The following is a 17,084-nucleotide window of genomic DNA, read 5'->3' on the forward strand; positions in this document are numbered from 1 at the left end:
ATTTCAACTTTTCATCTCAAAATGACTCTTTATGCCATAATTATGCTTAATGAAACTTTTTCTTCTTACGTGGTGGAAACAGATGAGTGATGTTTGATTTGAACACAGCTTTTCAAGCCTCGTTGCTTCATTCTACAAATCAGTTCAAGTGAAGTCTACACCAGACTTTTGGACTGCAGCTTGTGTAATCTAATCTCATGCTCGTCAAACGCTGGGTTTCAGGCCAGCCATTACTCACACTTGCTGGAAGCGTCTCATGCTGTCCAGAATGTTGAACTGTTGCCAGCGCTTGGAGAAATTCACTTTACCGTCAATAAAATCCGGGTTTCCGAGGTGAACGAACGTCAGGTCCTGTAGGATCAAACCCCTGTTCTAGATTTCAGGATCTAGGTCTTCTCCTCTCGCTCTGTCCTGCGGCGCGAGATGTTTCGTGGTTTGATCTTGAGCGAGAGCTCCCATAACGCCTCCTCCGCCAGGTGATCGCTAAAGTCGTTGAAAAACGAGACGATGTCTTCGTTCCGTTTCAGTTCGTAGTGTCTAAAATGACAAAAGAGAAAAATTTATAATTGAACCAATTTTTAAATCAGTTACTAGTGAAATCAGCAACTGATATATGAAATGTATATTAAATTAAACATTATTAATAAATTAAAAACATCATATAATAATTCATATTAACATGCATTAATGACTTACACATGAAATAATCTTACAATCTTACTTAATTAATCAGCTCTAAAAAAATTCTGCATTGAAAAATTGATAAACCAGAAGTATGAATTTCTATCTCATAATGACTTAGTATCTCATAATTGTTTGTCATAATTATGACTTTTTGTCAATCATGACGGTCATAATTGTGTCAATGTTGACTTGTCATAATTACGACTGTCATAATAAATATGACTTTGTCATTACTGTTCTTTTGTCATAATTATGACGGTTTATTTCATAATGACTTAGTATGTCAATTTTGACTTGTCATATTTATGAAAGTCATAAGTTTGTTTTTTGTCATAACTTCAACATCATAATGACCCACAGTATATCTAATTTTGACTAATTACATCAATTTTATTTGTCATAATTTAGACTTTTTAAGTTGATTTTGTCATAATAAATATATATGTGACCCTGGAGCACAAAACCAGTCATAAGTAGCACAGGTATATTTGTAGCAATAGCCAAAAAAAACATTGTATGGGTCAAAATTATCGATTTTTCTTTTATGCCAAAAATCATTAGGATATTAAGTAAAGATCATGTTCCATGAAGATATTTTGTTAATTTCCTACCATAAATATATCAAAAGTGTATTATCATTAGTAATATGCATTGCTAAGCAATTTTCTCAATATTTAGATTTTTTTGCACCCTCAGATTCCAGATTTTCAAATAGTTGTATCTCAGCCAAATATTGTCCTATCCTAACAAACAAATTGACCCTTATGATGGTTTTGTGGTCCATATGTCTCTCATAATTGTTTTTGACAATTTACTTTTTATCTCATAATGACTCAGTATCTCATAATTTCAACTTTATACGACATAATTATTTTTTTTGTCGTAATTTTGACTTTTTATGTCACCTATTGTGACTTGTCATAATAAATATGACTGTCATAATTTTGTAACGACTGTCATAACTTTTGTCAATTTCAACATTTTATCTCATAATAACCCACAGTCTCTCAGTATCTTTGACTTTTTGACAATGTTTGTCATAATTTAGACTTTTTATGTTGACTTTGTCATAAATATATATATATATATATACAGTATATATATACATAACACATAATTGTGTTTTTTGTCATAATTTCAACTTTTCATCTCAAAATGACTCTTTATGCCATAATTATGCTTAATGAAACTTTTTCTTCTTACGTGGTGGAAACAGATGAGTGATGTTTGATTTGAACACAGCTTTTCAAGCCTCGTTGCTTCATTCTACAAATCAGTTCAAGTGAAGTCTACACCAGACTTTTGGACTGCAGCTTGTGTAATCTAATCTCATGCTCGTCAAACGCTGGGTTTCAGGCCAGCCATTACTCACACTTGCTGGAAGCGTCTCATGCTGTCCAGAATGTTGAACTGTTGCCAGCGCTTGGAGAAATTCACTTTACCGTCAATAAAATCCGGGTTTCCGAGGTGAACGAACGTCAGGTCCTGTAGGATCAAACCCCTGTTAGGGAAAAAAAAACATTATTAGCAAAACTAAAACATGGAACATTAAACAATTATCAATAAAAGTCGTGTGTGTGGGTGTACTATATATATATATATATATATATATATATATATATATCTCAAATATACACCAGATTAACACAGTTTTGAATGTTTATTTTTAATAATACATATTTAATTAGCATGAAATATTTTAGTTATTTTTTTATTTTCAGCAGTGAAATGAGTTACCGTTTAGTTTTATTTAATAAAGGCATTTTTGTTGAAATTCAGCAGATGTGCATGTCAGTGTTTGTTATTGCTAACAAAAACTATTAAAAATAATTTTCGGTAAATAAAATGAAGATTAAATAAAATAAAGTTGAAAAATAAAACGCAAAACTTAAACTTAAATTAGAAATGTTGCCTTGGCAACTAACTGAAATACATTTGTTGAAGTAATACAATTACTAAAAATGACTCAAATAAAAATAAATTAAAGCTAAATAAAAATATTTTAAAAAGCGAATAAAAATGACAAACGCACAAAACAAAACGACTACAATTAAAATATAAAAATTAAAGGGACATTTAAAATATTAATAAATATCACTGTTCCACTTTTATTTGACCCTCTAACTCTAACACTTTCTATTCTATTTTAATTCTACTTTATCTATATTTATCTTCTTTTTTATAAAAAAAAAACTACAAAAAACAAACAAACACTAGCTTTCTATTTTTTCTATTCTATCTACTTGTTTTTCTTTGTGTGTGTGTGTATATGTGTGTGTGTATAATATATATATATATATATATATATACACCTTGCTACATGTACTGTGTTAGGCTAACCGAGACTTGTCATTTGCACTTATATATTGTTGCTCTTTTGTTAGTTTTGACTGCTTTTATTGTCCTCATTTGTAAGTCGCTTTGGATAAAAGCGTCTGCTGAATGACTAAATAAATAATAACTACTATAATAATAATACATAAAATAACACGGGTGCACTTAGTTTTATGCAGGTCAAAATTCAGTCATGAACCTCACAAATTTAGTAAAAGATAGGATTTTTTGCTTCTCTGACTCTCAAACATTGCAAATCTGGCGGACTTTGCCAGACAATCCTTTGGTAAGCAGTCTGAGGCTGAAAGAGCCGTCTTTCATGAGCATGAAATGCTTTCATTTCAGCTTGTTTTCCAACTCCTGATTTTATTTGACTACAGTTTAGTTTGTTCGACACACAAACTCACAGGTATGGTATACATGGAGGCTCCACTTCTGCTAGCGCCGCTCTGTACGCTCTGAAGGATGACGAACTGTCAATCAAAGTGCAGTACTCTTCCAAACCCTACAAAAATAGAGACAGAGGTTAAAAAAAAAAAGAGATTAGATATACAATCTTTACCTATTTCATATGATCAGATACTATTGAATGATGTTAGTTTTGGCAGTGAGAAGGAAGTCAGACTGGTGTGACTGACCTCAGACGTCTGCTTCTGCCATTCCAGTCGTCTGATTGGTGCAGAGTCCAGCGCCGAGAGAATCGCCAAATAAGAGTTGAAGTTATTCAGTTTCCGCAAGTGCTATGAGCGAGACAAAAACATGAAATCACTCAGAAAATAGAGAGTGATGCATTCAGAATCAGCCCACAGTGTAATGTTCACATATGTGTGTGTTACTCTAGTTACCTTCATGATTTTGATGAATTTGAGCAGCAGTTTCTCTCTGTCCTGAGCTTTCTCCTGTTGGATGATTATAGAGCGCACCCTAGTGGACAGGAGGAATTACATTTGAGTACACACATGGATAACAGAGATATCGAGTGAGTATGGGGGGGTAGGGCTGTCAAAATGACTAAAAAACTAAATTCGAATTTTCTACTTAAATATGATCAAAATTCGAATTATATTCGAATTTAAAATGCATCATTTCAGTTAGGGGGAAAAAAGCTTTAGGCTTCTCTCCTGAGGACACAAGAGGGCGCATTGCGCAAAATATTATGCACGTTTCTTCAAAGCGTAATAAAATAACACGACTATCTTTGAAAAAAAAGTGCATAATGTTCAAAATAATGTTTATAAGCCATATATAATTTAAAAAGTTGCTTAAACAATTAGGAAAAAAACCAGCACCATGCATGTATGTATAGTTTAATACAAAGGACCGAAAACCAATCACAAAGAGTCGGCTACTTTCTTCATTTAAAAACATGAGATACAGTGGGGTGGGGGAAAAACACCATACATTTTTTATAAAAGTTGAACTTGCATTCATTTTACATGGCTTTCTAAACATGCCGCTCTCTTGTGCGAGACGCGAGTGCAACGCTGATAGATGTCCCTCTAGAAAATGTGATAAATATGTGTTCTGTGTGAACGGCTTGGTTTCAGTTTTGACGTAAACAACATCTTCTCCACACTGATGCTCTCGTTTTCCGCAATATATCGAATGAACAACGCAGCAGCGCCGTATCTAGTGGGTTCAACTGGATAGGCTAACAAAAGCATTCAAATGCAATGACACTTATATCGTCGTCGCATTTCGTGCGCCACTGATAAGGCTGCCTGACGGCTGACGCAGACCTAAAATTCGAATGCAATGTTTTTGCATTCGAATGTGGACTTTTTTTTTTTTACAGCACTAATGGGGGAATATGTAGGGCATGAGGCTGGAATATAAGGTTATAGCTTGATAAAAGCTATCGTCATATCATATACACACACAAACTTTTAAGGTCTTCATGGCAGCCTGTCAAAATAAAAGTTACATTTAACTTGAAATTGTGACATTTATCACTATTGCACATTACAAAATACTTTTCATAGTAATCAATATTTTTAAGGAATATTTTTCTTCCATGTTTTAATTTTAACAACAAACCTCTGTTTTGCATCACTTTGTTTGCCAAAAATGAAAGAAATTGTTTCATTTTCATTTTATGACATTTTAAAAGATTAATTAATTTGTTGATATTTTATGCCTTAATTTGAATACCACTATTTTTGATAATAAATTTGTATTAAAGTGCCCCTATTATGCTATTTCCAATATTGCCCTTCATTCAGTGTGTAATGTAGCTGTCTGTGAATGTAAACGATCTGCAAAGTTGTAAACGATAAATAAAGTTATTGTTATCTGATTGGGACATCTGACCAATCAGAGCAGAGTAGGCTCACGGAAAGGCGGGGTTCAGAGAGACTGAATCTTAGAACCGCTCCGAACAAATCGTTGGGAAATGAGGTGATATCAAATGCATATTTTGAGCGTAATAAAATAACACGACTATCTTTGAAAAAAAAGTGCATAATGTTCAAAATAATGTTTATAAGCCATATATAATTTAAAAAGTTGCTTAAACAATTAGGAAAAAAACCAGCACCATGCATGTATGTATAGTTTAATACAAAGGACCGAAAACCAATCACAAAGAGTCGGCTACTTTCTTCATTTAAAAACATGAGATACAGTGGGGTGGGGGAAAAACACCATACATTTTTTATAAAAGTTGAACTTGCATTCATTTTACATGGCTTTCTAAACATGCCGCTCTCTTGTGCGAGACGCGAGTGCAACGCTGATAGATGTCCCTCTAGAAAATGTGATAAATATGTGTTCTGTGTGAACGGCTTGGTTTCAGTTTTGACGTAAACAACATCTTCTCCACACTGATGCTCTCGTTTTCCGCAATATATCGAATGAACAACGCAGCAGCGCCGTATCTAGTGGGTTCAACTGGATAGGCTAACAAAAGCATTCAAATGCAATGACACTTATATCGTCGTCGCCTTTCGTGCGCCACTGATAAGGCTGCCTGACGGCTGACGCAGACCTAAAATTCGAATGCAATGTTTTTGCATTCGAATGTGGACTTTTTTTTTTTTACAGCACTAATGGGGGAATATGTAGGGCATGAGGCTGGAATATAAGGTTATAGCTTGATAAAAGCTATCGTCATATCATATACACACACAAACTTTTAAGGTCTTCATGGCAGCCTGTCAAAATAAAAGTTACATTTAACTTGAAATTGTGACATTTATCACTATTGCACATTACAAAATACTTTTCATAGTAATCAATATTTTTAAGGAATATTTTTCTTCCATGTTTTAATTTTAACAACAAACCTCTGTTTTGCATCACTTTGTTTGCCAAAAATGAAAGAAATTGTTTCATTTTCATTTTATGACATTTTAAAAGATTAATTAATTTGTTGATATTTTATGCCTTAATTTGAATACCACTATTTTTGATAATAAATTTGTATTAAAGTGCCCCTATTATGCTATTTCCAATATTGCCCTTCATTCAGTGTGTAATGTAGCTGTCTGTGAATGTAAACGATCTGCAAAGTTGTAAACGATAAATAAAGTTATTGTTATCTGATTGGGACATCTGACCAATCAGAGCAGAGTAGGCTCACGGAAAGGCGGGGTTCAGAGAGACTGAATCTTAGAACCGCTCCGAACAAATCGTTGGGAAATGAGGTGATATCAAATGCATATTTTGAGAAAATGAAAGCGTTTTTTGAACTTGCATGCATGTAGGCCTATTGTAGGAGACTCCAAAACAATATTAGGAACCTTAAAGATGGCATAATAGAGGCACTTTAATTATTAAATCCAGAAACATTACAAAAGACAACATAGAATTTCTGAAAAAAATAAAACTTCAAAGGGTACATATTATTGTTTCTTTCTTTTTTCTTTTATAAATTATTACATTATTTTATGAATTAAACTAATTAGACATGCTTTTTGATTATTAACATTTAATTAAACCATTAACCCATTATAAATTAAAAATATATATATAATAATTAAATGGAAAACAGAATTTGGGAAAAAAATAAAAGTTTTAATAAAGCATGTCATGATTTCAATCACTTAAAAATGCTTTTTGATTATTAACATTTAACCATTAAAAAGGAATCCAGAAAATTAAAGCAGGAAAAATGGAATTTGGGAAAAAATACTGTACAATGGATTTCATAATGTCTACATTGTGTTTAAGGGAAATTACAAGTAAAAAGGTAACTTCAAAATTAATTTGCACAATTCCAGACCCTAGCTCTTCCTCATAAGTAATCCTTGTACTTGTACACAACTTTATTTGCTGGCAAATTGAGTGTAAAGCCAGCCAATCACACACAAGCATGCTTTTTTGAGAAATGTTTGTGTGCAGTATGCATATATAGAAAGCATATGTCATTTTGAAGGTGTAGCAGGTATCTGTAAATATGTACCAGTAGCTCATGTTGTTAAAGTGCTCTGTAAACTGGGTCAGATTTTGACTTTTCTCTTCATTCTGTTCCTTCGCCCAAAGCAGCACCTCAGGAATCTGAAGAAAGAGATGCCAGCGAGAACAGCAGGTATTACTTTTGTACATTTTTACACTCACAAATCTTAAAACTCTTTTTTTCCCATTACTATATCAAGTAAAACAGCATGTGTGTTACCTCAATCTTGTAAAACAGTTCTGCGTCCAGCAACGTCAGCTGATCGGCGATCTCATGACTGCGGAAATCATGCAGCGTGCCGGGCCTTTGGAGAAAGAGTCAATTAAACACACAACCCCGCACAGATGAGAACCGTCCCGATGACCCCTGAAACTGGACCTTTACCTGGCAGAGACGCCCCGTGCGGCGAGAGGTTTCAGCATGTGCATGTGTCGCAGGAGCCTCTTCTGTTCCACTTTATCGAGGATGTTCTTTCGCAGGACCCTCGCCAGACTCAGCTCTCCATTACAGACCAGCCGGAAGACCAGATCCATCAACTGCCGCAGGATGTCCTCGGTCAACTCCACCAGACTGACACACAGACAACACCAAGAGGGCAATCAATCACACGTACACTACTGTTCAAACCAGTGTTCATTTTGACAGCAAATTTTGATTTAGTTTTAGTCATAGTCTTTTGACTAAAATGCCATTTAGTTTTAGTCATATTTTAGTCATCTGAATTGTTTTTAGTTTTTAAATGTACAGTAAATTTAGTCGGCTAAAATCGAATGGGTTTAGTTACAGTGTAATGCATTTATTAAGCTTTTCTCCAAAATTTCCAAACTCATTATATAGGTTTGATATTAAGGTTTTATCATGATAGACACCGATTTAACTGCTGTGACACATAACATGCCTTTATGTTAAAATTATTAATTTATTTATTAATGAAATACCAATGTTATATAGGCTAATTATGCATTCTTTATAGCAACTTGTTTACCATATTCTTCATTCTTTCAAGCAGACATTTATTTCTATAAATACATTTAGATTAATCTTTAAGGCTACTAAAGTTTTTCAGTCAAGAGCAGTGTGTGATTTTCTGTCTTTCTTTTGTTGCTTGATTAACTTTAATGACTCGGACAATAGCAACCAAATTAGGCTGCTGTCCCTTTAAAACCGAAGGCACAGCTGCAATGGATGCAATGTACTGATACACGTTCTCCCTGCTGTTTACGTTCACTTAAGACGTAATCAACTGTGTTTACGTGAATACTCATCAAAACGGACAATTCAACATCATTTTGTGTGCAATTCTCCGTTCATGCAATACGAAAGAGTACTCGCGTGCTGAGAGGCGCTTTCTGTGTGTGTGTGCTTCAGTGTCTGCGCTCAGAAAACCGGAACAAAGTTAGTTCTCTCTTGCGTCATCAGATTTATCTATATGTCTGCTCTTCTCTTACTCCCACATATTGACATTTTTTAACATTTTATGAGACTTGCAGCAAGTGTATTTTAGCTTATGTCCCGCCGGTTCATGTATGCATCTAACCTCCTAAAATGCAGCAGATTCGTTCTGAAATAGAATGAATCTCTTCACAATTCGTCCAGCCCTAACATTTTCGTCTCGTTTTTATTAATTGACGAAAATGTCAATATATTTTCGTCATAGTTTTTGTCATTCAAAAAGAGTTTTAGTTCGTTATCGTCTCGTTGTTGTCAGTGAAAAAAATGTAGTTGACGAACATTATGATGAAAATGATTCGTCAACGAAATTAACACTGGTTCAAACGTTTGCTTTTGAAAGAAATTAATACTTTTACTCAGGAAGGTCACATTCAGTTGATCAAAAGTGACAGTTAAGGCATTTATAATGTTACAAAAGATTTATATTTCAAATAAATGCTGTTCTTTTGAACTTTCTATTTATCCAAGAATCCTGAAAAAAAATGTATCAGGTTCTACAAAAATATTCAGCAGCACAACTGTTTTCAACATTGATAATAATCAGAAATGTTTCTTGAGCAGCAAATCAGCATATTAGAATGATTTCTGAAGGATCATGTGACACTGAAGACTGGAGTAATGAAGCTGAAAATCCAGCTTTGATCACAGGAATAAATTACAGTTTACAATATTGTATTCAAATAGAAATAGAAAATTAAATAGAAAACAGTTCTTTTAAATAGTAATAATATTTCACAATATTTCTGTTCTTACTTTATTTTTTGATCAAATAAATGCAGCCTTAATGAGCAGAAGAGACCAAAAATATATTTAACGGTGTACATAAAATATAGCTATTCAAAATGAAAAAGGCTTTTATATATATATATATATATATAAATTTATTTATTATTGATATATATAAAAACATATGATTTATTATTATTATTTATTACAGGTGCATCTCAATAAATTAGAATGTCATGGAAAAGTTCATTTATTTCAGTTATTCAACTCAAATTGTGAAACTCGTGTATTAAATAAATTCAATGCACACAGACTGAAGTAGTTTAAGTCTTTGGTTCTTTTAATGTTAAGACTTAAGACTGGTAACCAAAGACTTAAACTACTTCAGTCTGTGTGCATTGAATTGATTTAATACACGAGTTTCACAATTTGAGTTGAATTACTGAAATAAATGAACTTTTCCACGACATTCTAATTTATTGAGATGCACCTGTATATACACTTGATCAAATCTTTGATTATTATCAATGTTGAAAACAGTTGTGCTGCTTCATATTTTTGTGGAAACTGCGATACAATTTGTTTCAGGAATCTTTGATGACTAGAAAGTTCAAAAGAACAGCATTTGTTTCAAATAGAAATCTTTTGTAACATTATAAATGTCTTTACTGTCATTTTCAAGCTATTTAATGCATCCTTGCTGAATAAAAATATTTATAAAAAAATAAATAAAACACACACAAACTTGTACGTGCATATGATCTTGTTATTCCAGTCCCCAGCTTTGACTGCAAAAATAAACTTAAAACATATTGTCCTTGAATCGCTTCAACTTAGCTACCTTTGTTAGTAGTTTGACTGTAGCTCATTATGAGTAGTTTTAGCCCAGTATTCACTCACCAGAGTTCATCCACGACTCTCACCAGCACAAAGAACGTGTTTTTACTGACACGCTTCCTAAAGGTGTCTGGACTGTGACAGAAACGAGTATATGTGCAGCGCAGTTAAGAAAACATACACACACACACACACACACACGTATACAGACTGACTGCTACTAACAGATCAAATAAACCATACAGAAGAAAGGATATCTGTAGTGCAGTTTTTTAATGAGGTCTTCAGGCGTTATGAAGGTTCTGTAGGTGGTGAGAAAAGCCTCGCAGTACAACACCAAATCTAGAACACAAACAGACAAATATGATTCATTTACACTTAAGATATACAGCAAACCTCCATTTCACAAATACTGCAAGAATAAATCAGTCATGCTAAAGGCAAATTACAAGAGAAAACACACAAATGCAGAATAATTATGACTGATCGAGCTTCATATGAAGAAAGCATGTGAATTACCTTTGCGGTCTGTTTCTGTAGCGTGAACTAACAGTATATCACCAGATCCGGCTCTCACATCAGGACCATCATCATTCTATCAGAGAGAGAGAGAATTATTACTGCAGGCATCTGAAGTCCGGCTCACTTTGGCTCCGGCTGCCCATCGCAGCACTGCACCAGCTGACGTCTGTGTGTGTGTGTTCTAGACTTGCATCAACCACTAGATAATTACTCTCTAAACACTGGAGGCAACAGACAAAAGCTCTGACCTTGTCAAAAAACACAATGCATCAAATATACACATGCAACAGATTTCCAACATAGCTCTGTTAGCTTAATTTCTCTCTGATTCCTCACTCTTTACCCATAATTTCATACTATTTGTGCCTTTACAGTTTTATCATCTGTAAAGTAAGTACTTATTCAATGCTAAACAATTTTTCCAGATTCCCACCCTTTTTTAACCAATGATTCTCCACGACTTATCAGTTGTTTGTGGTTACTAGATAAGGAGATTTCAAATTTGATAAATAATGCCCTAACACAAGACCAATTTCTACCTGATGAAATAGTTTATATCTTTGCATAACAATATTTTTCAAACATTTCTATGACTTTTAAGATTGTATTAATTTTCACAACTTTTCCCGAACAGGACATTTAAAAAATATGAACATATTTAAATTAGGGATGCACCGATAGGATTTTTGGGGGCCGATACCGATACCGATTTTAACAATCACTTATTGGCCGATTCCGATACAGATACCGATATTTGTCACTTCCTCTCTTATTTGAAATTTTGGCATCAAAATAGATAGTATTTTGATCATGTTTTAAATCAGCAAAGTTCAAAAACACCTGCATTAAATTATACTAGCGGTTTTATTGCTGCATCATCAAATAATTTCTAATGAACATGGATTGGATCCATTTAACATTCAGCAGGCCTACATAAATACAACAGAACAAAGATACATATTAAATAAACAGTGCTTTTTAGGTAGGTTTAACAGTTTTCAGGTACAGAAATAAAGTAAACAAATGCAAAAAATAACACTTCACTGTATACATTAAATACATATTAATCCTTCTTTATTGTAACAGACTTTATTATGTTTAATCTTCTATTTAGTTTTTGTATACATTTTAATATTTTTTGTAAGTTTAAATATGTCTGAGATCTCCATTACCAAGGTGGGACTCTTATTTTGACGGGTTTTCTAGTCTATGGAGCAGCTATATGGGTGATGAAAGCACGGAGTTCTTCGGATTTAAAGTTTGTCAGTTTATTAAGCACCCCCCGAAAAGGCATGAGATCTGTATATATTTGTTTACTGTTAGTTGTAATAAGTGTTTTGTGTAATTTGCTGGATGTTGATGATAATGCAACTGAGAGAGAGTTTAATGTGCACTTCTCGTGCTGTTTTTTGTTTAGCTCTTATGGTGATTTTTTTGGAGTGAAAAAGGACGCAATAAGCACAATAAAACATCAATAATTAAGTTTTGGTCAACATTCAGATGAAGTCCGCTACACTTATGAAAGTTACAAAAGTTATTTAGTCAAGAATAGTGTGCAATCTTTTGTCTTTTGTTATTCGATTAGCATTAAAGTGCAGACAGCAGCGCTAGGATTATGCAACAGACATTATACCGCTCAGTGCCTTCACGCAGTTAATTAATAATCCATCGGTTTGTTATATCGGCCTTTTTCCTTATATAGCCGATATGCCGATGGTTGTAAATTGAGGAAAAATCGGCCGATAAATATCGGCAGCCGATACATCGGTGCATCCCTAATTTAAATATATGCACAATATACATGGTATAAAATATACAATTTTTTCCATATTTAAAGATGCATGCATGGATGTATAAATAAATGCATTAAAAATATATAAAACATAAAAATGCATAAATGCACAAATAAATCCATGCATAAATGCATACATAAATAGATAAATAAATACATTCATAAATTAATGCTTAAATAAATAAATGCATAAATAACTAAATGCATAAACAAAAGCATGAATGAATATGAATTAAACAGCAATTAATCAATCAAATCAATCCTAATATTCCCAGGTTTACCATAACAATGGATATCCTGGCTTTTAGTTAAAGCTGTTTGATAAAGGTTAAATTAACACTTTATGAAGCTTTAAACAGCATTATTACCTCTGCTTTGAGTGTGATCCGGTTCATAATATCATTATGATCAATGAGGGACAGTTCATCAACATCATCGATCTGACCATGACTGGGTTCCTTTGGCCTGTGAGCGAGAGGAAACATATCACAAATATTTTCATATCCCTGAGCTGTCGATAATACAGCAAACACACATGCAGAAAGACTGGAGTTCATACCTGTCCTTAGACAAAGCTTCCTTGCTATTGGACGTGGGTATGTGAGGGGTGTGGTCCTGAAGCACATCGTCACATGAAGAGGGGTCCTGAAGAATTCAAACAAATGTTTAATTGCACTCCAAACACCTGCGCACACAGCTTAACACAATGACACACGTGACACTTACAGTGCGGTGTGTGTTTTCTCCATTAGCCTGTGTGGAGGAGTACAGGTTCACATACTCTCCCTCACCGCCTTCATCAACACTTTCACTCTAGAGCAAAAACAACAGGGACAACCGCCACAGATCGGTCAGATGGGCATTCAATATTCACCATCAAACACACGTTGTGAAAGCTTTTGGTGACAGACAGTAAGAACGTGAATTCTGTGCTGCATTCTAGTGCTGGGCGGTATACCGGTTCATACCGAATACCGGTGTTTATTTTTGTTACGATATGAATTTTTGAAATACTGCAATACCAGTGTATGTCGCTTAAACAACGTTCGGAACGCGACACCGTTTGAAAGGGGTCCCTTTTCACTGCTGCACTGTGGTGAGGGAACAGCTGTATGTGTTACTAAGCGTGAAAGTTCAGAAACTGAAGCTGTAGAACTAATAGAACATGATGACACAGAAGAACTCATCCACAATATCCACACTGACCGCCACAAATATCCACCGCCCCCTGCCATCAGCTCCCGCGTCTCACACACACGAGCGCGACTTTAGCACTAGATTTAGCAACTTTCAGATCCTTTTAGCGGCTTTCTTCCAGAAAATATTCATACTGACAAACCTAGAGACTTTTTGGGATAAACCTTAGCTATGGTTCATTTGGAAGATTTCTCCAGTGCTGTCCCGCAAGCGCGAGGTCTGACTTTCCCGGAGAAGTGTCAGCTCTCTCGGCGTCTGTTCTGTGCAGTGAGCGGCAGAGAAGCAACGCATTCATTTGGCAGCACCGCAGCCGACTCGTCAATAAATGAGTACAAAACAGCGTTTCCAAGCACCTGTCGCTTACTGATTGTTTGGAATTATAAATATGAGCGTAGTTCGTCTGTTAATATCACATGCACGAAAATGTCAAAATAAAATCGAATTCAAAATATTAACAAAAACTACAATAGTAAGTAACACAGTCCAGGACAATCTTTTATTGTCCCACACATGAAAATGGTCTAGTTAAAAAAAAAAAAAAGTAACAGCACACTTTTCCTCTCAGAAGACTCAGACTTTACTCTGAAAACAGAAATGATATGAAACAGAAACTGAGCACTAGATGGCGCTCATTTACATTATTTTGCACAATGTAAATTCACATTCACAAGAACAAGCCCATAATCTGACAGTCCACAGTGTATTTTCAGGAAAATCAGAGATAAAGTTAAAGGTAATTTTGCATGTGGTTCTAAGGTAGCTATGCTTTTCAGACAACTGCAACTCCATTTGGGGACGTCTTTAGTCATTAATGCTTTATTTTTAATTCTAGAAATGCAAAATACAAGATTATTGTATAGTGATTATGATTTGCTTAATTTGAAATTCCATACAAGTCCATGGGTAAGATCATTACTGAACGTGTGTGTGAGTTATTGAGAGTGTGTTTACCGCAGATGTAAGAAGCGAGTCAGAAAGAGAAGATTCAGAAGGAGGACAGACGGCCAGAGAGACCAGAGAGCTGGTCAAGGACCCGTTAGAGACACCCCCACCATCTAGAGCTCTGCCAGCATTGGTCAAACCAACCAGGTCGGAACTCTGCGATCGGTTGAGACCGAAGAAAAGAGCAGAAATGGGAGAGGAAAGATGGAATCAGAGGAAGCGTTTGGAAAAAAATATGAAAAGAAGGAAAAAGATTGGAGAATGGAGAGGGAAATATCTTCCATTTTGTGTAAAATGCCAGGACAGTGAGTTAACATTTGTAACTATAAAGAGAAAACCTCCATCAGACAACACAACACAATGCTGGACAAGTCAAATCCTGGCTGAACTTCCGGATGTTGCTTAGAGGGATTACAGCACCTGCAGGGACTCGCCCGGATCACCAACAGCATTCCAAATCATCCCATTACACACACACACACACACACACACACACCAAACATGGTCCAACACGTTTCCCTGAGAGATCGGGATGAGCATCCCCCATTCTATTCCGTCTGTGACATTCCGGAATGTAAGCATTCCACAGAGACTCAGAGGAGGGAGTGAGGAAAAGAGATAGAAAGAGAAAAAAAACTTACATATGGTGCCTCACAATCTTACACACACACACACACACACACACACACACACATAAACATCATATTGCTTCTGCTCTGACCTCTAAGGTCAGGGGTCAAGAGCACAGAACATTCCGGGACAATTCCCAGATTCCATTACCATGACAAACTAGTCCCTAAAACTCATCACCAGGGAAAAGAACTCCAAAAACAGCTCGCCAATCTCAGGTCTGTAATAACTAGTGTTCTGTTAGTATTATTTATATACTATTAAAAAGTAATTTATTAATATTTTGAGTTAGCTTTTATTTGTATATTTTCAGTTTTCATTCATTTCAGTTTGTTATTTTATGTGCTTTTGTCATTTTAATTAGTTTTTTTTAAATAATTGTAACCATTTATAGTTATACTTATATAATTATCATTAATAATTATATTATTTTCAAATTAAATAGTTAAATTTAAATGAGAAATACAACTAAATGGCAACTAACTGAAATAAAATTTGTTAAAGTGTCATCTAATATTTTTACTTTATTTTATTAATAGATTTATTTCAATTAACAAAAACAATTTTTAATAGTTTTAGTCAACAATAACAACACTTGTAATAATAAAAGACTCTGAAGTCTTGACTTTATATATTATTATTTTTTTATATTATATATTATATATACACACACACACACACATATATATATATATATATATATATATATATATATATATATATATATATATATATATATATATATATATATATATATATATATATATATATATATATATATATATATATATATATATATATATATATATATATATATATGTATATATAATATTATTGTATTTTATATATATATAAAAAAAATCTTTTTTTTTCTGTGAGGACAGAAAAATTATTTAATGCTAGAAACATTACATGTCACGCTTAGTCAAGACATGATGTACTTTTGTGTTTTTTTCTAGGTGATGCTAAACAGTAGAATCTGAAATTCTAGACAAAATATCACAGCTTCATACGGCATAATGAGACTCATGAAACATGCGGGAAGAGCTGATCTGCTCAGATGCACTACTGAAAATAACTGATCAAATCTCTCCATTTTTCTTTCATATAAACAATGGCACCTTCTAAATGATCTAAAGTCTAATAAAAAATTCTAGAGATAAAAAGATACTGTTAAATAATTCACCTCTTGTGCACAAAACCCAAATTTATGCCAACAATCAAACGTTAGACTACACAAACCATCTCTAATGCAATGAACAGAATGTCTTTTATGAGCACTAGAAGTTATTAGTGATTAAATAGAAGTTATTAGTGAAATCAAATACAACTGGAGGCCAGTTGGTCAGTAAAATAACTGAAAAAAAAATCTGCGGGGCATCCACGAGCACAGACCCAAAACTTCGTTTTAATGCTATATGAAGATTAAACCGCATTTCGATAAGCTCTGGAATTAAACCTTAAACCCAGATAAACAGATAAATGAAGATTAGATGAGCTTTTAGACTTAACCTTCAATTCAGCTTCAATTCTGGTTCCAAAAGTCACCAAAAAAAAAAAAAAAAGGGGGAA

General features: G+C 34.0%; 1 protein-coding gene across 8 annotated transcripts in view; it reads right to left on the bottom strand.

Moving 5' to 3' along the window:
• Positions 1 to 375: 375 nt before the first annotated feature.
• LOC107599366 (rap guanine nucleotide exchange factor 1-like) overlaps positions 376 to 17,084 on the bottom strand; it is a 44,022-nt gene continuing 27,313 nt past the window's right edge. For 5 of the 8 annotated variants that reach the window (XM_016290934.1, XM_016290937.1, XM_016290935.1 and 2 more), the window contains 15 exons: positions 14,892 to 15,038; positions 13,470 to 13,556; positions 13,303 to 13,388; positions 13,112 to 13,208; positions 10,949 to 11,024; positions 10,687 to 10,771; positions 10,493 to 10,585; positions 7,799 to 7,984; positions 7,634 to 7,718; positions 7,421 to 7,515; positions 3,864 to 3,942; positions 3,657 to 3,758; positions 3,426 to 3,523; positions 2,057 to 2,185; positions 376 to 537 (listed from right to left, as the gene is read on the bottom strand). In XM_016290934.1, the coding sequence (XP_016146420.1) occupies positions 387 to 537; positions 2,057 to 2,185; positions 3,426 to 3,523; positions 3,657 to 3,758; positions 3,864 to 3,942; positions 7,421 to 7,515; positions 7,634 to 7,718; positions 7,799 to 7,984; positions 10,493 to 10,585; positions 10,687 to 10,771; positions 10,949 to 11,024; positions 13,112 to 13,208; positions 13,303 to 13,388; positions 13,470 to 13,556; positions 14,892 to 15,038 (1,596 nt within the window). In that variant the 3' untranslated portion in view covers positions 376 to 386. The remainder of the gene's footprint in view (positions 538 to 2,056; positions 2,186 to 3,425; positions 3,524 to 3,656; positions 3,759 to 3,863; positions 3,943 to 7,420; positions 7,516 to 7,633; positions 7,719 to 7,798; positions 7,985 to 10,492; positions 10,586 to 10,686; positions 10,772 to 10,948; positions 11,025 to 13,111; positions 13,209 to 13,302; positions 13,389 to 13,469; positions 13,557 to 14,891; positions 15,039 to 17,084) is intronic. The other 3 variants (XM_016290936.1, XM_016290939.1, XM_016290938.1) reach the window with 1 other exon arrangement.

This window comes from Sinocyclocheilus grahami, unplaced genomic scaffold, assembly GCF_001515645.1.
Source record: "Sinocyclocheilus grahami isolate Dianchi unplaced genomic scaffold, SAMN03320097.WGS_v1.1 scaffold265.1, whole genome shotgun sequence".
NCBI classification, from domain to species: Eukaryota; Metazoa; Chordata; class Actinopteri; order Cypriniformes; family Cyprinidae; genus Sinocyclocheilus; species Sinocyclocheilus grahami.